The sequence below is a fragment of the Octopus bimaculoides genome, chromosome 3 (genome assembly GCF_046866305.1).
Source record: "Octopus bimaculoides isolate indiv1 chromosome 3, ASM4686630v1, whole genome shotgun sequence".
Lineage (NCBI taxonomy): Eukaryota > Metazoa > Mollusca > Cephalopoda > Octopoda > Octopodidae > Octopus > Octopus bimaculoides.
Window position 1 is genome coordinate 158,122,309 of NC_142930.1, and position 24,480 is coordinate 158,146,788.

Genomic DNA, 24,480 nt, shown 5'->3' on the forward strand with positions numbered 1-24,480 from the left:
ATCTTATAAGGATTCTATTTCTTTTATTTGTATTTCATTTTGTTTCAAATGTTATTTCAAATGAAGTAAACTATCCAATTCTGTTGCAATAACCTATAAACTCACTTTCAGCTAAAAACAATTTCAAAAAGAAGTGGTGTAATTATTTCCCTGCTGAAATTATACTGAACATAAGTTCAGAAACCAAAGTGATGGAGGGATGCTGTGTTGGAGATAAGCCAGCAGCTGACCTTATCCTTGGGAAATGTGTTGATTCCATTGAGAATATACTTCAAGGATCATGAAAGTGGAGGACATTCAAATCAAGCTTTTCAGATTATATTCTGTGTGGAATTTCCAAAACATTCAATAGGTTTATAACTTGATCCACTCAATCTTAAGCTGATTCTTTGACTATGTCTACTGCCCAGATGATAACAAGTGGATACAGATGAGTCTCCCAGGGGCAAAAGCGTGGGTTTAGTGTTCCTATTGCAAAACACTGGCCACTACCAGCTTATAGCTTACTTAAGAACTCATTCTCAATAATTTAAAATTGATGTCAATATCTTAATCAAGCTGGAAGCTTCCTGTCTTACGAAAGTTGATACCGTCTTGAAGTAGTTTATTTCATCTTTACCAGATGGTTTGAAGTTCTCCCCAGTTAATATGTTCCAGTTCAGCTTAGCTCTATCGTGCCACTTGTCAACTATTTGTAATGTTGTGGTTCTTGGTTGTACCAATCTCAGAGCTCAATAGGCATATGCCATTAAGCAATTTCCATCTTAACAGTCAGTACTCTGTCAGGCATGGAATCTTCCCAAAGGAAACCACCTGTTTGATCTATGAACCTATCTATAAATTCTCAATATCCTACAACTTCAAATTCAAACAGAGCTAACATATTGAATTGTCACATTTAGAACATTATCCACAATCTCACTAGCGAAGCAGGAATTTCTACCACAGCCAAATTTAATCAATCATACACAAAGGAGATGAGCAAATGTTTATTTTCCAACCAGCTTTTAAAGGGAATGAGATGGTTGATAAATGGAAGTGCTTAAGAAGGGTGAGTTAAACAACTGTTAAGATTAAGATTCTTGCGGACGGATGATATTTAAAGATGAAGAAATACAAGAAGGATATTGAGAAAAATCAGTTTGACTTTATCCCATTCATAATAGGCTAGGTAGAAGATTCCATCCTAAAGTTTGACACTTCATCAGGAAGCTATATATTCCAAGGTGAGGAAAGAGAGATATATTGATGGCAGTAGCAACCAGCCAGTTATCACAACAGATTTTGTATTCTTTGAAATGCTATCAAGCAAATAACCTTTCATCTTTGAATGGAAGTTGAAAAAGAATGAAGGACTCATCCCACAGGTAGATGAGATTTGGGACTCTGAAATTGCATAAAGAAGAAATTGAAAAAGTATGTTATGCTTTTGTTCTGTTTTTATCTCTAAACATTCACAACAATTTCTTAAATATTAAAAAAGAAATTTCACATAAAAAAATATAAAATTAAGGAATTAGAATTCATAGACAACATTGAATATTTGACTGAAATTTTGATCAAATTTTCATAATTTTTCATTCAATTCAGTTTATTACATTCTGTTTTTGTGTTTTCATGACTGTAATGTGTTAATTTAAGGATTTCATATATATGTGTGTGTATGTGTGTAGATATATATATATATATATATATATATATATATATATATATATATATATATATATATAAATATATATATATATATATAAATATATATATATATATATATATATATATATATATATATATATATATATATATATATATATATATATATATATATATGTATGTATGTATGTATGTATGTATGTATGTATGTATGTATGTATGTATGTATGTATGTATGCATTATTCTTTAAGAATAGTATTAACAGTGACTTTAAAGTTTTGGCTAGCTAAGCCATCATTGGACTGTCCAATGATGGATTTGAAGTCACTGTCAATACTATTCTTGTTAAAGAATAAATTTGTACTCTACAAAGAGTGTTAAGTAATCCTAATTCTTCAGTTTAATGAAATTTTTTTTATTATAACATAAAAACATACCTGTATATATATATATATATATATATATATATATATATATATATATATATATATATATATATATAATACATATATATATGTGTGTGTGTGTAGTGATATTAAAAATAGAAGATATTTTTAACAATTTTCCATCAAATTTATCAAGCTTATGGACTCCCAATGCATTCTGTTAGAAAATTATCTATTTTACATTTCAAGTTTTTGTCTCTCTTTAGGAAGTCTTGTTCTTAATGTTCCATTCCTGTGTTGTTTCTTGTTACAAAATACATACCATTAGATCTGCTGCTTTATGTTGTTATCTGTCACTTTTCAGTTGACCATTAGATGCCATAGGTAATGTGTGAGGGTAATGCTGTTATAAGTTTTAGCTATCGTTTTTTGTCTATTGCTTGTCTTGGATTCATTAGATTCATTATTTGTATCACTGTAGTATCTACTATTTTATGATGTTGACTTTCTGTGGTTTTGGGAGGATTTTTGTATTGTTTTCCAATGTTTTCTTAAGATTTTTTTTTTAATGTTTAGGGAGTGCATACATAGTATGCTCTCTGTGGTAATCTCTCTTGGTTTTATTTTTAAAAAATAAATCCATAAGCTTAAAAAAACTGATGGAAAATCGTTAAAAATATGTTAATCATATTTTTAATACTTAGTAAAAAGTTTCTTCAGATTTATCCAAACATGTGCATGTTGGTGTTTACATTTTAATCTTGTATTTGTTAGTATGTATGGATAAGAATTGAATAGTATTGAATTTTAGACAAGCACCCAGTAAGATATAAAGAATATATTATGTTATTATATTATATACATGGAGTTTATTCACAAATGTTTCTATAGATTTCAGTTAGTAATACATATTGTCTTCTTCTGAAAATATTTTTAATATAAGAATGAATTTAATGTAATAGCTAAGGTGTATCAACTACAGGGCATTGCAATGTATTGAGTTGTATTTCAGCAAAAAGTGTTGTCAACAAAAAATGTTGATCTTGATCTGTGATGGCTGTTTCTTCATCTTATTGTACTGATCAACTATGTTTAAATTTGTGTTTCTCACTCTAGTTCTAATGGATGTAAAAATCTAGAAACAACAAGTTTTTGTCAATGTACCCATATGATTAGGATGATGTATGATCTAAACTTTCTACTTTTGCTGAGTTAGTTATTTAACTAGACGTTATAATAGTGTTTAGTATGTCTCATTAAAATACATCTAAAGGTTATACTGGAAATTATCTGCAATAATCACATTTACATACTTAAAATGTAACATAACCTATGTCATGAATTTATAAAAAGGTAAACGTGTAGGAATACTCAAGAACTGACTAAGAAAGACAATTTATCTATGTCAGCTATTGATAGAATTTTATCTCCAAACTCAAAATAACAATATTTGGTATTCACCAAAATTTTACTTTTTCAATTAGCTTTCTGTTGCTTTCCTGAATGCTGAAAGTGAGTGATAAGCATATCAGAAACACCTCCTTCCATCATTGACATAATGAATTGTTTGTACTCCCAAGTAAGACCAAGACCTTTAAATGATATTCAAATGTGGTTTTTAAATGTGATTTGTTTTATCCTCAAACAACAGTGAAATGATTGTAAGAAAAACAAAAATAACCTCTTGCCTACAAAATTCTTTAGACATTATCTCTTGATAGAATAGAAATCACATCTTACTCTATTTTGAATCACTTTTCCTATTCAGCAGCCACCAATATGGTTTTATAAGAGAGATTTTCTGTAGCATGCATGAATGGTTTTATGCTTTTGATAATTTTCACTAAAATGAAGTTGTTCCTTTTAACATTTGTAAAGCCTTGAATTAAATCTGACATTAAGGTTTTGTGGACAAAACTGCTTGTTCACAAGTCAAGTTTTTGAAAACTTATTTCAACATCATACATTGATGAAGCTTATTCCATTAAAGTTAAAATGGCTCAAATATTAGTTAACTCTCTGGCACATTCCACAAATCAAAATCACCTCAACCATGCAGAGACACACACCGTCCTATATTGATGACATTACCCTGTTCTCTTGTCTTATTTTCTACGCACAATCTTCATTCACATGGCCTCCATGCCTTATACCAATCTTGTAGATCATATTTGCAAAAACACCTTCAAAAATATTTAGCATTGATTACCTAACAACTTAGATTCATTTAACTACACCAAAACTCAGGCACTACACAGCTTAAAAATAATATCACATGATCCTTTTCGTTCATGATTAATGTACTACTAAAAATGTGGCTGATATACAAGATAGGCCTACTATCTTTGATAACCTTGAAATATCACAAATACTATGTTCCTCTCTACAGTTCCTGAAGATAATTTGACATGAGTAACCACAAATATTTTGCGAAGTCCAAATATATCCTATACAAGATTACTTTTAATTCGTCTGGGATGGTTCAACAGTCACGCAATTTGGATTCCTTCCAACATAAGTTATCTACCTAATAGGCCCACATTCAATAACACTTTCCAATACTCACTCAACATTAAATTATCTTATTTTGTTTTTCTATTGATACAAAAGTTAACTCTGCTCTTCTGACTATGCTAATACTCTATCATCTCCATCCATATTCTCTTGTTGTTTTCACTTCTCATCCACCTCTATACCTCTATCCCAGATATTCTATGTCAACACTTTGTGTATTCAGAATTGCATTTTTCTGAATCTCTTCTATCCATTCATGTTTCATTCTAAACAAAAGTTTTCACAATTCAAATTCAGTATTGACCACACAAACCTTACTTCAGTTATTCTGAGTTATCTAATCAAGAAAAGTTTTTTAAAAGTTATACCTACTGCCCTTCTTCCCAGACTAAGAAATGTATAAAAAAAAAAAGAAAAGAAAGTATTTATCAATTTAACTAACTCTAAGATATAAAATAATGCTGACAAGACTTGTAAAACCTCTTTTGACAGTTTAATCCAGCCTAACAAAGTCATTTTCTTTGTTAATGAATTATTTCGTTATAAATCTAATTTTTTTTTTCTTCTGTAAATGAGAAGTTTAACCAGTGCATCTTACAAATGTATTTTATCATTTTTCCAGAAGTTGTAACTACAGTAAAATTACATGGAATTTTAAACATATTTAAGTATTTATTTATTAATACTTTGATAATTTATTTCTTGTTCAACATTTAAATTCAAATTCATTCTCTATTATCTACAGCATTAGAACCCAGAGATCTATAAGAATATGATATACTGAAACTTCAAGTTACAGAATATATTTTTGACATCCGAATGTATGGTACATTGTTTCCACTTCATTTTTTTTTTTTAATATATAAAAACAAGTCATTAAACCATATACAATTTTTTTTTAATGTAACTTTGGTATATTTTGAAGAAGGACTACAAAACCCTACACTTTCTACCAACCAAATGTTCCATCTCACCATAATATCCAAACTCATCAGCACAAAAATACATATTAATGCATGTTCTTCTGTTAGCCCAAACTCTAAACAATGTCTTCTCATTCACACACATAAAGAGCAAGGTGTGTTACCTTTGAAGAGGTATGAATGTTTTTTTAAAAGCCAGATAAAAAAAAAAAAATCTGAAAATGGTTAGGGGTGGTCACCAAATAAGCAGCTATGTGTTGTTAAAATAGTTAAATATTTATCCTTCATTTAAATAATTGATAACTTTTAATACAAAATAATCACATTTTCACATTGTCAGAGATTTGTTTGTAATTATTAAATAGTAAATGTTTGTAACTGATCAGCAAAGTATAACAGCGAACTTAATCTTCTCAAACTTGGTATATAAATGGCATTTATTCTGTTGACCTTGTCAGGTGAAAGGCTTTTATATTTTTGTGTCAGCGATCAAATATGATTTTTAATTAAGAATCTGAAGATATCTCGTAAACGAAGCATTATTTAATGGGTCGTTTTACTTTTATAATCTTGGAAATATCTTTGAAGCTCCCAGTGTAATTCAAATGGCGATTGCCAACTCTGAAACCATTCCTCTTTATAGTTACAATTATTTATTTTCATAACAACAATCTATTTTCTACCTTCTTCCATTTACTATTTCTTTGAATCTATATCCTCTCACAGCTACCTTGATTAGTTGCTTAATTCTGATTGTGTTAAATATCTAATTTCAAGTTTATGTACTAAACAAATAAATGGTTGATAAAGTGTTGTGGGATGGCTTATAAATTCTACTTACTAGAAAGTAACACCCTCAAAAATTCTAGAAATCTTTAGTTTTATCTCACTGAATATGTTATAAATACCATATTTCTCAGCTCGTAAGATATTACAATTGATGAGATTCACTCTATAAGTATTGAGGTATATTTTGGAAAAAAAGTTTTGACAATTTATAAGCCTATTTAAAACAGAACAGTTGTACATTAACAAAATTTAGTACATGTCAACCAGATTTGCTGGAACTGTCCACAGAGATTGTTTACATAATCTTCATGCAGGTGTTTAAGAAGTATTGCCAAGACCCATCTGCCTTTATACCTTATTATTCTCCTCTATATTCAAAGGAGATCGTTGGTGTACCCAGAGCTCCATTATATTTAGAGGAAGAGTGTGTGAAAGACAGAAATAGTCAATAAAAGATAAGAGAGTTACCTCACCACTCTACTTCAAAACTAATCTTAAATGGGAAATATTTCTTTAAAGTGTCATAACTGAGACTCCATATTTAGTTTGCTATTTACTCTTTTACTCTTTTACTTGTTTCAGTCATTTGACTGCAGCCATGCTGGAGCACCACCTTTAGTCGAATCAAATCAACCCCAGGACTTATGCTTTGTAAGCCTAGTACTTATTCTATTGGTCTCTTTTGCCGAACCACTAAGTTACAGGGATGTAAACACACCAGCATCAGTTGTCAAGCGATGTTGGCGGGAACAAACACAGATGCACAAACACACATACACACACATATATATATATATACATATACATATATACGATGGGCTTCTTTCAGTTTCCATCTACCAAATCCACTCACAAGGCTTTGGTCGGCCCAAGGCTATAGTAGAAGACACTTGCTTAAGGTGCCACGCAGTGGGACTGAACCTGGAGCCATGTGGTTGGTAAGCAAGCTACTTACCACACAGCCACTCCTACACGTATTCATCATAGAGAAGTTGATCCATCCACATTACTGATTCCACATTTCTTTAATGCTTTGACTGCTATTACTAGCTCACAACTGCCCAAAATTACTTGAAGAGTTACTGACATCTCACTGCAGTAGGGATGATGATGGTAGTCTCTTGTAGTCTGAGAAAGATGGTTCTGCAATTTCTTGGTGAACAACCTGCACAGAGGATTTGCTTATAGTCATCAAATGTTTGTGTAGTACATTAGCTCACTCCCTCCATCAAATCAGGTATTGAAGTGATCACAGAGCAACATGAAATGAAGTTTTTTGCTCAACACACCACCCAGTCCAGGAACTTAAACCATGATCTTGCAGCCGTGAGTGCAACACCCTAACCACTAGGCCATGCACTCTCATTGTGCAATAGCTATTAATTCATTTCTATTGATGATACTAAATTCCCAGCAATCATCCATTTGTTCCATACTTCTCACTTTAAAAGCATTTAACTAGCTTAACCGAAATGTTCAATTTTTATAACTGTGATCCCCTTTGGGCATAGCTATTTGTTCCGTTCTTTTAAAATTGCTCCCATTTTTCTCTGTTGCTTTTGCTTTGTAGAATTGAAATTGATCCTCGTGCTAGTATTGCTGGTTTCTTCAATAAACCACCTGGACACTGACATACTTTCTAAAACAACAGTTTCATATTGTCGTCATCCGTCCATACCTTGTTTTGGACATGGCAAACACTTAATCAGATAATTTCCTCAGACACTGTTTAAAGATTAATAAAGCAAGCACATTCTTCTGTTTAAAGATTAATAAAGCAAGCACATTCTTCTGTTTAAAGATTAATAAAGTAAGCACATTCTTCTGTTTAAAGATTAATAAAGCAAGCACATTCTTCTGTTTAAAGATTGGTAAAGCAAGCACATTCTTCTGTCTATACAACAGTACAGTAAAGATTTTTTTATGTACTCAGTTGTTTTTTTATGGTCACTGACTTTGCACTTTCATTTTCAACAGTTTTATTTGATGGCGCCTGCAATGTGAATAACACTTCATCCATATTGCTTGTTTGCCATAATTCATAATTTGTATTTTCTATTGCATTCACTGAATTCCAAAAGTTTCTCTTCATACTCTTCAGTCATCTGTGCAATTATGGTCTTTGCTCTCGTGCTTAGTTCAGGTTTACTTCATGAAATGATTACACCAAGATCCAGCAAATTCATCTGCTGGTGTATTTAATTTTTTGCCACTCTTTCTTGCCTTTATATATCATCTTCTCTGAACCTGTCAACTCCATACTTCATTAATTGTATATCAATAATTTTATGATGTCTTCCAGATATGGAAATTTTTCTTATGATGAAGTCCATTCTTTTTCATTCCCATATTCTTTAATGTCTCTTGTTTTTCCCACTTACAAATCCTTTTTTTTTTCGGTTGGTGGTGGCCATACAATCACACAGCTGCCTGGTTGCCATATTGTTTGGCTTTTTCAAAATTTGTAGCTTATAGTTTATTATGTATGTGTCTTCTCTGCTTAGTTGCCATTGTCATAGAGATATATTGTCAATTGACAGCCACCAAATGGCATCTATTTCAGTGGTATTTGTGCCTGCCTATGAATGGTACATGAGGCACCATCATTATGGATTGCCCATAACCAAACAAAGCAAAATGGTGGGTTTTTTATTACCAGTGTCAGTAAATCCTTGTGAAATTTTTATGAGTTATTATTAACGTATAATAAAACTAATAAATATGGCAATCATAGTATTGGGATATATTTATTACATGTAAATTGTGACAATGATCCTAAATTACAAGCATGAGTTGGAGGGCTGGATCCAGCAGTTAACATCCACTCTACAACCTGACTTTTTAGTGATAAGATGCATGGTGATTTGGAGGAATTTTTCCAGGAAAATATGTTTCTTTGGGAGTCAGAAAATCTGGTAGTTAAAAAGCATTCAGAATAAATGGTATTATAATTTAATTTCTGTGTTCAGTTCCAATTTTTGCAAAATTTTTCATGCAGATTTTGACTATTGGTGGTAACAATAGTAACGAGGATTATGATAATTACTACTCATTTGGAAAACAGTACTTTAGTGTAAAAGAACAAGCAAGCATATAATTCAGAATATTACATCAATATCTCTTAAAAAGTTCTAGTGATAGTTTAAAATGTTAAGCTTGTATAATAGCAAATTAGTGTTACCATTTCCAACTTCGTCAGGATTGGTTTCTTTCATCTTTCTAGTTTTTCTAAATTAGATATAATATTCCAGATTAATTAGTTAATTTTTGGATATAACATACTACATATCAATTGTATATGTTAATACTTATTTTATTTTTATTTTTTTTTACTTGAGATGATATAGTAATATAGTTTCAGTTGTTACAAACATAGTAAACATATTCTTTGTCAACATATTTTCGCATTAAGGATTTATTGTGTTACATTACCTTTCACACATAATTAGATACCAATAATTATAATGTATAGGTGAAAAAAAAAAAGCATTCTAGAACATTTCTTTAATGATATTAAAAATGGTTGAAATGGTATGTTACCATAACTGGGAGGTCTTTGAACTTCTAATTTAGTGTTCATTACCTGGATTGACTATATTAGTTATTTCTCTCAGATTGATAAAATAAAAAGCATCTCATGATTTAATCAAATGTGCTTCTAGCCGGCAAAAACTGGTTCTTTGTCCTGTCAAAAGTAGATTATTATTTGTAATAAATCCTAATTGGTTTTGTGAGACAATTGAGGCCTTTCACTTGAAATACTTTCATATTCTGTGTGAAATAAGAATACATATTTACATTTTATTTACAAGGCTTATCCGCTGTATCAAGAGATTAAATATAAGAACTAACATTTGAAGTAAGAAGTGGTGATGTGGATTAGTTCAGCCTAAATAAAAATGTAGATATGTTGGTGTACTATGAGAAAGAAAATATTTAACAATAAAGAGGCTCTTTCATTTGAGAAATTAATTTCTTTCAAATTGTAAGTTTATTTAGTCAACATTACTTCCATGTTAAAACATTTCCATATTATGATTTTGTTTGTTTCAAAGTTTTTACTAATTCTGATATTTTCTCTGGGTTCAAAAATATAATTTTGAATTTTGGAATTATTTCTGGTACTTACTTGAAGAACAGACATGTCTTTCCTTTAGAAAGATTTCACTCATTAACCTAAACCTCCTGTCGTTCATTGTACCATTTTGTGATTTTTTTTTTTTTCAGTTTTCCTTAGCCACCATGATTAAAGCCATACTAAAGCACCTCCTTAATTTTTTTAATCATTAGATAAGAACTTATTGCATCTGCTGAAGAATTTTAATGTAATATGGCACTGGAAAATATTATCCAGTCTCAATTTTCTTTGCAATAATTCAATTCTAGCCATCCAGTCAAGCTTAATATGGAAAGACTTTTAATGCATTAGTGTTACATAATCGTAAATAATGACAGAGTCAATTGAAAGCGGGACTAAATGTCTTGTAGTACTTGGCTACATTCCTTTATGTTCTAAATTCAAATTTCACTGAGGTTGACTTACCTTTCATCGTTATGGAATTGATTTAAAATGTTATTATTATAAGATTTCAAATCAAGTATTGGCATCAGTAGTTTCTTCCTCCAAATTTGTGGATCTCTGCCTAAGTTAGAAATGAAAATATTAGTGATGTAAGGACAATTGGTGGCAGAATCAGTAGAGTGTTAAATAAAATATCTTTATGTTCTAAGTTCAAATCCTACCTCATTTACATTGCCTTTCATCCTTACATGGTCAATAAAATAAGTACCAACCAAGTATTGGAATCAATTTAACTGGCTGTGCTTCCCCCATAATTTGTGACCTTGTGCCAATGTTGGAAAGTAATAGTTTAGAGTCATATTCTATGACAAAACTGTTAACCTCATTTATGCTTCTATTTACATCTATTTTGATTGATGTATTCTGAATAGTCATCCGGTATCATATTCACTCACTTGAGTCATACAAACACACTCATGGATTTGAGTCAAATCTACAAACCTTTATTTTGTAACATAGGTTTTCAGTGCTCTTATCTCAGAAATGCACACATGAAGTTTATATTTTCATGGTGTAGTTGATAGCTATTGAAGGAATTTTTATAATTTCCTTTCAAAAATGATTTGCTACTACATAATTATTTTTATGCTTAATTACGTCTTTAAATTACGTCTGTGCCTAACACATTGCCTCTCCTGACTATCATGTCATAATTTTACATGAATTTTGAATTGAAATACACAAAACCACACACAAATATAAGTGTATATTAGATACATGATTAACGGCATATATATATATGTATATATAAAAATATATCGGCATAGTTCATGGCTAGTTTTTTTTTTTTTTTTTTGTAAACTCTTTCCTACTGAGAAAATATCTCTCTGGAATGAGATAATGGTACTAACTTTATGTAATACTGAGAGTACCTTGAAGGCAATATTGGTTATTTTTTGATATTTATAAACAGTTTCATTATGTAGTCAATTTTTTATATTAGAAAATAATCTGTATATATATGCATGTGTGCATATTATGTGTGTGTATGTGTATGCATATGCATTTTAACAAACTTATATATGTGTAATATATATATATATATATATATATATATATATATATATATATATATATATATATATATATATATATATATATATATATATATACTTATATATTAACACATAGATACATATCCGCACACACACACATAACAATTACCTCATGGAAAAGTCATTTAGCAACACAAAAACTGTTATATTCACTTTTCATTTACTTCTTGAATGTAGAGTGTAGTAGGTCAAAACATTTTATCACAGTTCTGCAGTTTGGTCACTGTCACCATTTTTCTGCATCCGTTGAAAATCAGTTATTAGTGTATTTTTATAAGCCTTGGAGATTTTGTTTCTTCTATCTACACTTGTTTTCCCTCTTTCTGTTCTTAGTCACATTCAACTTTAAAAATGTCAGTTTAATAAATATTGAAATAGACTTTTATTGGTCATGTGTGGGCAACCTGTAGGTCAAATAGCAGCGATACAGTTGATTTACAGGGTCAAAATTCAACAAAAATAATTAAAATAACCAAAATATAAAACTTTAATGAAATGCCTTGTTTTAAAAAGTTGAAGGTAACTCAGAACATAACTAAGAGAAAACTAAATGGAAGAGAATTGCAAAAACAAAAACAAAAAAATATACTCCCTCCACTTCCTCTACACACCTTAAGGGGCTTATAAAATTCACATATAACTGATTTTCAGTTGATACCAGGCTGCAGAAATGCAACAAAGCTTTTTGACATAATAAATTGCACTATTAAGAAATAAAATGTGAATATAAAAGTCTTTGTGAATTCTTAAATTGTTAACATGACTCTTCCATGTTGTAACTGTCTTAGTTCCAATATACCATTTGCTAAGCAAGTACAACTTGAAGGTATATATACATATATAAAAAAAAAAAATGTGTATGTGAGCATGTGTGCGTGTATTAAGCACATAGGTACTACTGTTTATGTAAGCCAGGTTACCACTTAAAATTTTACTATTCTTTGATATGAATAAAACTGTAATATTGAATTTTTTTTTTTAATACTGAATAATCAAGGGCAAGTATTTATTTTTTCCTGTAAAACAATAGTGATTTATAGTCAATTGCTGTCATTTCAGAGGGGTTACATCACATGTGTTCATGTTTACATTATTTTATTTATAACATTACTATAAAATTTGTTTTTACAACTTTTTTTATCTGCATTTGCTTACAAAATTGTTCTTCACATTTATTGACACAGTGTTATCACTGATATTGTTTTATAATTTCTAGTTTGTCTGGAAAGGCCGAGGCAAAAGCGCAGGTCAAAAGAATGGGAAGGAAGCTTCAAAGCAAGTGGGTCTGCAAAATTAGTTACTGTAGAATGTGATCGAACAAACTGACACTGACTTTTAACAATTAAATGCTGTCTGTGTCTCTTTCTGACTGTCTATCTGTCCTTTGTCTCTCAACTCGTCTATCAGTTCTTGTGAATATACATAACTTATATCTGTCTGTTTGTTGGTTCATGTCTATCCTTAAACAGTATTTGTCCATATTTTTGTTGTTTTCTTTTTTCTTTTTTTTTTCCTTTTTTTTTTTTTTTCCTTTCTTCCATTTTCCACTCCATGTCTCACTGCTGCCGCCTTATTCCCTTTAGTTTCCTTTTTCAATTTGAAATAGTCACATTCATTCTTTTTCTTTTCAACTCCCACTTGTTTAAGATATTGAGCTGTCAGTGTTAGATTATTGTTATCTTTTGTTTTTGTTTTTTTTTTGCACATCTTATGTAATTTTCAAATTAAATTTACTTTTTAAAATTCACCTAATGTTATGAGTAGCTTTGGTGCAATGTAATTTGACTTGAATAATTATTTTTTTAAAACCCATTTCCACATATTTGTATTTATCAGTGTGTAGAAAACTATTTCACCCAAATAGAATGTCTGCCACTTATTTGTCTGCAAAATTCAGAAGGGAATTTATGTAAATTATTTTTTAAATTTCATTTATGTCGAGTTTTTTGCTACATTTTACTGTTTCATTTAGATTTTCTCTAATTCTACAATGAATACAAATTATCAAAGGATAGGTAAATTTTGTGAATGTTGTCCTTCAACTTACTTCTATTACTGTGTCTATGACTGTTCAGCTTGATAATTCTTTTTTTTTTTTTTTAATTTAGTTCTTTACTGCTGTTTCATTGTTGGCATTTTGCTATCGTTCTTTGTAATCCGTATGTTTTGGGGCATATGCGCACATATCAATGCATTTACATTATGTATATAAACATAATATAAATATATTTATGTGTGTAGTTTTGCATATAGGTGTATGTCTGTTTATATGTATGTGTGTTTGCATAAGTGTGTATGGAAATGTATTAGAGAAAAAATGTTCCAGTTGCCAAAAAAAATAAACTGGTAACATTTTTTCTCTATATATTCATTACATTTTAAGCTCTGATATTCAGTATCTGTTGTCATATAGTTTTCTAGGGCGTATGTTGATCAATTGCATTCATTTCTGTTCTCATGTGCTTCATTTTAAGTATTCTTGAAACCAATATTTTATTTTGAGTAACAGTTCTTCTATATTATACAGATTGTCTTTTAAAATTAAGGAAACAGTTAGTTAGATAACAAAATACAAAGTGATTAAGACTTTCACACAAACACACACATGCACAAATGTACATTATAATAATAGGATAGACTGATTAAATTTATAAACTTGTCTTAAATGCCAGCATAAGAAATGAAAAAAAAAATGTTATAACTCAACCATGCTATTATTAGGAAATTTACTCCTTTTGTTTTATAAACTAAAATTTCTTGCAAGTTACTAATTAAACTTTACTAGTTAGATTTTTATACAATTATTAATGAATGTTCAAAATGTAAATAATGATTTGTCAAAAATTAAAAGTATTTATTTTTAGTATCCACTTCCATAGACTGCATATTCCCTTTCTACGTTAGTTGCCAAAATTAAAAGACAAATATAGTATTAAAATTTTGTTATTTTGCAATATTATTTTAATACTCAAATTGGTTACATGTACAGATATCTTAAATGACATTATTTCGAATTAAAATTAACATAATGAATTGACCATTTTTATGTATCTTTTTGTAATGAAATTCAAGTTGTGTTTCAAGTAGTTAAATGTTATTTCCCTGGTTTTGATTTTACAATTTACATTTATCTCAGTAGCATTTTTTTTTATTAGAATAAAATCTAAAATTGAGTTTTATCTTAAATCTACTTGACTGTATGTGTGTGTGTGTGTAAGTATATATATATATATATATATATATATATATATATATATATATATATATATATATGTACACATGCGTGCAAACTCTATATACATATATGTGTGTATATAGATGTGCACACACACACACACCATATCACCATATTTGTAACATTGGATAATATTTATATTTATCTCTTTTGCAGTATGTTTTATAATTTGTTATTTCCTGCCACAATGTCAGTTTAATTGTTAGAATAGCCTCTGTAGTGATAGATCACTAAAACTATATTACAAAACTTCATAGCTGATATAAAGAGCAACAAAGTTTTATGTGGTGTTATTTTGTGATTACATCCCAGAGTCGGTTGTCTATCAAGTAAGCATTTGAATTATACAAAAAATACATTTAGGATATTACTGAAGTATAATCTGAGCCATTTCAATGCTCAGAAGTATAGACACACTAAAGATAAGGCTGCAGTATAAAATTGAATTGAGTTGGAAATGTGTTTTTAGATTCAATATACAAGTAGTTTCATTGGGAAATTATTCAAGCTAATAGTTATATATTGAAGGAAAATGTATAAAGATAATTACCTTTCACATGTTACAAAATTCATACTCCACACATATTAAAGAAATTTTGCCAATAGAGCACAAACATTTACTTATGATTTGCCCTTGATTTCAAATCCCTTTTGATCATGTTGTTAGCATTTTTCAGCACAACAACTCTAACCAACTGGTATTTGAAAAGTCATAACGTATTTTATAGAAATACTTCAATATGTGCTGGAAAAGAAATATAAAATATAAATTGTTGTAGTTAATGGCATTGCTCATCATTTCATGTTCAAATATGTTGGATGTTTACACACACACACACTCTCTCTCTTTCTTTCATTGTCACTCTCTCTCATTCTCTCTCTCTCTCACTCTCTCTCTCACACATACACACTCACAGATACACTAACATTCATACATGTATATATTCACTAAATATTTGCTACATTTCCATCACTTTTCATGCTATGTACATCATTCTGTTGAGCCATATAAAGAGATCTTTGCTTAAAATGAAACTTCCTCATGAAGAAATACTGATAAACATATCAACAAAGTTATATATATTCACTCTACACAGCATATGGAGTACTATAATTTCTGTTTGTGAACTTTTATTATTATTATCATTATTATTATTATTATTATCATTATTATTATTATTATTATTATTATTATTATTATTATTATTATTATTATTATTATTATTATCATCATTATTATCATAATAATAATAATAATAATAATATTAATAAGAATACTACTAATAATGACATATATTTGTGTACAAATACACACTCATACACACAAATATTAATATCTTAATATGTTATTTTTTTCAAGGATTTAATAACAAAATTATGAATTTACTGTTGGCATGAATTTAAACTGAGAGTACTAGAGTGAAATTTATTGTGAAGTTTCAGTGTCCTATGACACACACACACATATATATGCTATATCTGCACCATATATAAATATACTATATATACTAAGCCTATATTATATATGCTTATAAACTGTATATATATATATATGTAAGGTTATGCAGGGTATTGAATTCAACCAAACCCAAAGATACAGGTAATACCAAGTAAGTGCTGTATACCGGCTAGTTTTGTCCCTTTCGTTGTATAAACATGAGTGGGGATTATAACATAGGTCGTGTATTAGCGTGTATATGTATAAAGAGAGAAAAGGATAAAGAGAACAATGGCAAAGTTAGAAATATATTTCTAACTTTGCCATTGTTCTCTTTAACTTTTTCTCTCTTTATACATACATATATATATATATATATATATATATATATATATATATATATATATATATATATATATATATATATATATATATATATATATATATATATATACATATACATATATATATGTACATTTAGACTTCTCCATCCCTTGGGTTAGTTGCCTTTGCTATGGGTTAGAGTCTAATCTACCCAGGTAGGCTAAATGCACACCTGGGTACCGAACCATTAGTTTCTAAGTCCCTGTGCATATATACATCATGTAATTGATGGCCATTGCCCCCTCCCTCCGAGTTCATTCACCCTTTGACAGCTCTCTGTTTTTCATTCCACAGGGTGTCCAAGAAACACCACTCAAGCTTGTTGGTGTTCCTGGTTTAGTTACCAAATGCCTAACCATGCAACAGGTTGTACTGAGTTACATGTTACCAGTTGCACTCAAGAGTGACTTGATGCAGTCATCTTCATCATCATCATCATCATCATCATCATCATCACCACCAACATCATTTACATCCATGTTACATAATGACACGGGTTGGATGGTTTGACAGGTTCCTGTGGGACCAAGAACTCTCATGTACGCACAAGTGCAGACAGACACACACACACACATATATATATGTATATCCATATCAATATGTAACAGACTTTGTTAGACTTGAGAATATCGTGGTGGGTGTCAGGCAGTGTGAGATTGAATGCAAAGCATCTGATTGGGAAACATACTTCTAAACCTCACTACCATGCTTGTGCCATTTATGTGTGTGTGTGTGTATTATATACATGTATGTCATCATCATCATCATTGATCACTCCTTTCCCCATACTGGCACGAGTTGGACGGTTCAGCAGGAACTGATGAACCAGAAGGTTGCGACAAGCTCCACTGGTTGCTTTGTCTAGTTTTCTACAGTTGGATGCCTTTCCTAATGCCATGCATGTTATAAAGTGTACTGAATATCTGGTACTTGAGGTTATAAACTGAATGTGAAAGAAAGAATAGGAACAGGGGAACAGAAAAGGTGGGTGAGTAGACAAATGCACTGGAGTGTGAAAGATGGTTAGAGGTGGAGATTGAGATGGCTGCAATGAATATTAATTTGGAGGATTTGAGATGAAGAAAATAGGTGTTTGTCAGAGAGGAGGAAGAGAAGTTAAGGGACTGTAGTAGGGTTATGATGTGAGGGAGATAATATTACCATTTACAGTATTTGAGTGAGTAGTATAGCAGATATGTATATCTATATAAACATACATACATACGCAAAGGAGTAGGAATTTCAAAATCCAGCAGTTACTTTATAAGCACATTGTTGTGATCCAAACTTGACTAGCTTCATTGACCAGTAGGAAACATTAAGAACCACATAGAGCATACAATAACAGCTGTATACACACACACACATACACACGCATACACACACACACTTTCCAGAACCTCTTCATTCATCATCCATCCCTAATTCTTAATATTATCCCCCTCCAACCATATTTCACACTGATCCTCCATCTTTACTGCCAAATTATTTCTCCTTCCCCACCACCACACATCTTTTAGCGCTATGTCTGCTTTTTCTGCTGCTTTCATGCAACCTACCCACTCACATGTTATCTTCTTTGCTCTCGGCCCTTCCCCTTGTCTCCTATGCCATTACTATTTTGCTACTCCTCACCCCCTTCTTTACTGTCAATCATCACCTACTCCTCTCTATCTACCCACTTCCATCTAATATGTATCATCAACCATCACTTCACCTTTGTCCACCATTCACTACTTCTATCCTTCAACCCTAGAGTCATCACTTATTCTGACCTAACTTATGTTTATTGTCCTTTGTTATATTTGCATCACCCTTTCCCTATACATAACCCTCATTCAATCTCCCCTTGTAACTTTTACACTCCCTCACACCCTATCACTACTCATCTATATTCACATTCTTGTGCCTTCAGGGTCTACCCTGATACTTCACCATCACTGTTTTATCTCTCTTTCCGTTTCCACTTCACCTATTCTTCCAGTATATCAGTAGCCACTCTACAGCAAGGAACTTGTTCAGTTCTGGCCCCTTTTTTCATACTTTATCGTTTCACTTCCTTGTATAAAGCCATCTTCCTTTACAACAGCCCCACTCATTTAAAGGAGAACATAGGCTTCTGAAAAATGCTCTCAGTCCACTCTGTAAAGTGGTCAGCATTAAAAAGGGCATCCAGCTGTAGAAACCATGCTGAAGTAAATACCATGTTACTTGCCTTTCAGGGATGTATTTATATTAGATATATATTGATGGATATATATATATCCCAGCCAAATCATCCAACCCATGCTAGCATGGAAAGTGGACGTTAAATGATGATATATGGTGTTAGTGGATTTGTGAGCTAGCACCTTCTCTAGCTCTTAACAGAATTCTTCTACTTCATCATCTTCACTTGTATGTGTGGGAGCATAGGTTTGGATGTTCTTCAGAGTGGCATTTCTTGAGAAACGCATATTTAGTACTCTTGTGCGTGATGAAAGCAATTGACAGGAAACAATTTTCAAAGCCCATTCTTTGCTTACAATAAACTCTATACAACCTGCTGCTCTCACACCTTTCACTTTTCCGTTCTCACAACACTTCCATCTGTCCATTTCACATTTATTTCTTTCCTTTGATGTGTTTCACAGAGCCCTAGTACATCATATTTAATTTCCTTTTTTTCTGTTCCATTAAATGTGTCATTCCGGTTGTCCATGCCAAAGATCTGCAGTTGTAGGTACATATGGCAAGGGTTGTTATCCAATTCCTTGGCAACCTATTGGTACCTGAGATTCGTAGCCCCATATAACTCTTGTTTCACCTTTATAAGCTGCTTTGCAAAGGTCATAGTCACCAGACTATCAAAACATCTCAGTGACCAACAACCAGGAGAACAAGCCAGTTTCCATAAGAACTACAGTACAATAGATCACATATTCGCTCTAACACAGCTCATAGAATGAGTAAATGTATACAAGCTTCCTTTGTGTATCATTTTTGCTGATTACAAAAAGGCCTCTGGTAGCATTGAGATGAGTGCAGTGTTGAAATCTCTGGAAATGCAAGGTGTTGAGTTGCAATACATCAAACTACTCAGAGATACAAATTCTAGATGTACAACAGATATAAGGTCCCACTCAAGAAGGGTATCAAGTAAGGAGATACCAGCCACATGTCTAGAAATGGTCATCAAGAGCATTGACTGGACAGGTAGCATGAACATCAATCACAAGCAACTAACACACCTCTGATTCGCAGGTGACGTTGTACTCATTGATGAAACCATTGACCGGCTGCAGACCATGTTGACAGAGCTGAACACTCAGAGCTTAGCAGTAGGTCTTAAAAAGGACCTCATAAAAACAAAATATGTTTCACACAAGGAATGCTGCAAATATCTAGGAATTGATGAAAACATATATGAAGGTACTGTGAATAAAGATAGTAACCCAAGAATATTACATCAGACTTGGAAAAATATGGTAGTTGGAACTCTCCTCTTACAACAAGACAGTACCCCCTACCAGTGTTGATAACATTTGAGATACTTCCCAGTGCCACATAAAAAGCACCTGTGCTAGCACCACATAGTAAGCAACCATGCTGGTGTCATGTAAAATGCACCCAAAGCACTCATACCAGCACCACATAAAGTGCACTTGTGTTGGTGACACACCCATTTGATAACATCAGTCGTCATAAGCACAGAACTGTCACTGATTGACTGGTCCTTCACTCACATTTCTTCTGATATTGAAGCAGCTTGATCAGAGTTCAAGAGCATTGTCACTGATATATGTCCAAAACATACTCCAACGAAACTCAATGGTACAAATAGGAGTAGGTTCCCAAGAAAGAAAAAAAAACATCAGGAAAATCAAAAGATTTAACAAAAAAATTCAACCATTTTAAATACTTCCACAATTAAGAGCAATAAAAACACTTGAGTTGGGAAAACATCATCTGCAGAACAGCATGAACATGTACATCAACAACCAAAGAACTGCAGAGGAAAACTAGGTTCTTAAAAAATTCAAACAACTCAAAATTATGCTATTCATTTGCCAACAAACTCTCATCCATTGGTTCACTAATATTTGATAACAGCATTTTCCACCATGATGCTAATAAATAAATTAAAAAAATAGCAGAGATGTTGCAGAAACAGTATTCTCTATCTTTAGTGATTTCACTGATGTTGATGTGAGATATTTCAATGAACACAACCCCCTAACATATTATCTCTGACATAACTCACAGCCTCAAATATTACTGCAGCAATAAATGAAACCAAACATTATTCTGCAGCAAGTCCTGATAAGCTCCCTGCAAGTGTTGTAAAGAAATTATAGACACTATCTTGCATCCCCTATAACAAAACTTCTGGAGAAAACTTTTAAACTCAGGCTACAACTGAAAAATTTCATATTCCAGTCTGTCATCCTTGTCTTCAAAAAGGGTAACAGGTCCCTTGCAGTAAATTTCACTCACCTCCCATATCATCAAAGTGTTTGAAAGAGTGGTAAGATCTAGAATAATTGACTTCCTAGAACATAACAATCTCCTAAATTCCTACCAGCATAGCTTTTGTTGCAGCAGAAACTGTCTAATACTGCTAGCTTTTACATCACTTTGGAATCTCTAAAATTTTGAGAGAGAACTGAAACACTAATGTTAATATCTTGACTTCAGCAAAACCTTCAACAGAGCCACTCACAACATCCTGCTCTTAAAACTATCCAATATAGGAATCTGTAGTTAACTGCTGCACTGGGTTAAGTATTTCCCAGTGAACAGAACTCAAGAAATTATGATTGATGGAATCCACTCAAGTCCATTAAAAATCACTAGTAATGTTCCCCCATGTACTATATTAGGCCACCTTTTCTTCGTAGTCTATGTGCACCTTAAGCACAATGAAGTAAAAATATTTACAGATGACTTCAAGCTCCAAAAACTTATCAATGGAGAAGACTGAACAAAATACCAGTCTGATCTGCATAATGTGAGTCAATGGGTGGACAGAAACGACATGCTGTTAATCGAAGACAAATTTGAACTCGTACTTTTGAAAAAAGAATTCACTCAAACAACCATGCTCTCATTCTTTAGGAAAACCACTTATGCACACCTGCTCTGTGAGGTTCAACAACTGAAGCTCATTTTTCACCACTTAACCCTACTTCTTCCCATGTTCTCTCATAGGTCTTCTCCATATTTAGTGACCAGCACTTCTTTATGCAGCTGTCCTCATCCATACACATCACCTGACTATACCAGTGCAGTCTTCTCTCTACTTCTCATGTCTTTTATGCCCAATTTTTCTCTCAAAACATTTACACTTTGTCCTACAGGCACTCTGACATTGTACAACCAGCAGAGCATGCTAGCTTTATTTCTTTCAAGCATTTACACATCCTCTGCATTCACAGGCCACATTTCACTACCATGCATCATTACTGTTCATACACAAATATCATACAGTCTACCTTTCACTCTGAGGTAGAGGTCCTTTATTACCAACAGGGGCATTAGCTCTCTAAACTTTCCCTAGCTGGTTTTTATTCTATATAATATATATACATATCATCATCATCTTCATCATTATTTAATGTCTTGTTCCTTGCTGCCATTGGTTGGATGGCTTGACAGTATCTGATGGATCCAATGATTGCTTTGTACTTCCATATCTTTTTTTTTTTTTTTTTTTGGCATGGTTTTTATGGCCAGGTGCTTTTCCTAAAGCCAGCCACTTTAAAGTGCATAGAGAGTGCATTTTTTGTTGCAAGAGCACTAGTGAGGTCGTCATGTGGATTGCAAGACTAAGATTATTTTTGACAATGGGGAGGGGCTACAGTAGGGAAGAAGGGGGCATAATGTTAGAAGATGAGTGGTTAAAGTTTGAAAGAAGGGACCAGAATAGAATTTGTTTCTTGGTGTTGAGGAACTACATTGCTACTCACTCTGTGAAACAGGTGGGAGTGGCCATGGTGAGGCTAAAAAGAAATACAAATAGCGATGCTCAAGTTTTGATGTGAATAGAAATGTGAGAGCACAGAATTGGAAGTCTGGGTTGGTGGAGGTTGCAAAAATATGGGACAGTGAGAGTTAGTCACAGATGGGAAATGGATGAGGTAGTGAATATAATGGGGAACAAGTGTTCAAAGATAAATGGTATAAAGGAAAAGTTAGTGATGTATGCAGTTCTGCCTACATTTAATTATAGCTACAGAATAATACTGTGTGGTGGAGCTATCTTGAGGATAGAATTAGTTGAGAAGGATCCAGTTGTTCGTATACATGCACACACAAACACACACACATGTTGTACTTCTAGAATCTCAATTTCACAGAGAAGGTGTTTCTCATGAGACACATTACTAGTCATCTCAGTCCTTTGTCATCTCATTCATGGGGTTTAAGGCTCTGAGATCAGCCTTCATCACTTCATTTTATGTCTTCTTGAGTCTCTCTCTTCCACAAGTTTTATCCACATATCCACGTTAAGTGATTGACACTTTTTTATGCAACTGTCCTCATCTATACACATCACATTTTCATACCAATGCAGTCTTCTTTTTTGCACACCACATCCGATACCTGTTATGCCCAGTTTCTCAAATGTATTTGTTGTTTTTCATTCATGTTCACTTGCATTGAACATCAAATGGAGCATGCTAGCTTCATTTCTTTCCACTCTTCTTGGGCCCTCTGATACAAGCATCATACAATTTGACCTTCACTCTGAAAGAAAAATTTTGTTGTCTGCTGTGGCAGTAGCACTCTGACCTTTCCGGGCTGGTTCTTATGCTGTCTGCTTATGGTTTCAGAGCAACCACCTCCCTTGCTAATTACATCTCCAAGGTAACAAAAGCTATCAACTACTTTCTATGAGCCATCTGGGCATTTAAAAGAATCTATTTCTGCTCCAGTGCATCTGTCACATATGAAGCTTGTGCAGGGTATAGCAGTGTGGCATTTATACCTACCCCTTTTCTGTATATTAAGCCAGGTCCTTTCCCTAAAGATACCAGAGTCTTATCTTCTTTCCTGCTTACTAAAACCTTAGTCTTTAAGTTTACCTCGGGACCTCTTGATTCTAGGTTTAGCTTCCATGTTTTGTATTTCCTCTTTAATTCCACTAAAGATTCAGTTATGGAAACCCGATCATCAACATATAGGAGTTCCCATTGACAGCCAGCCTTAAACTCTTTTGTGACAGTCTGTAGGTCTATGAGGAATGGGAAAAGAACGAGGACTGAATTTTGATAGACTTTTAGCTTCCCACTAAATTTGTCATTCAAAGTGTTGTTGACTCTCACTTTACTTACTGAAACTTTGTACCCAGCTTGTACAGCACTTACCATTGCCTCACCAGAAAGACTACATATGTAGTGCCTCCACCAGGCATGAAGACAAACTGTATCTCATCTGGGTCTCCTTTCTCATGGATCAGTTTTGCTAACCTCACTCCATGATTTTCATAACTTGAACAACTAATAGTTTGATTCTTTTATAATTTCCTCTCTCTAAAGTTA

The 24,480-nt window shown here is 32.2% G+C and overlaps 1 protein-coding gene across 21 annotated transcripts in view; it reads left to right on the top strand.

Moving 5' to 3' along the window:
* Window positions 1-24,480, top strand: part of LOC106883284 (regulating synaptic membrane exocytosis protein 2) — a 272,841-nt gene that overhangs the window by 172,879 nt on the left and 75,482 nt on the right. For 13 of the 21 annotated variants that reach the window (XM_089349850.1, XM_089349857.1, XM_089349852.1 and 10 more), the window contains one exon: window positions 13,117-13,179. The exons of the other annotated variants lie outside the window; for them this stretch is intronic. In XM_089349850.1, the coding sequence (XP_089205976.1) occupies window positions 13,117-13,179 (63 nt within the window). The remainder of the gene's footprint in view (window positions 1-13,116; window positions 13,180-24,480) is intronic. 21 annotated transcript variants of the gene reach the window in all.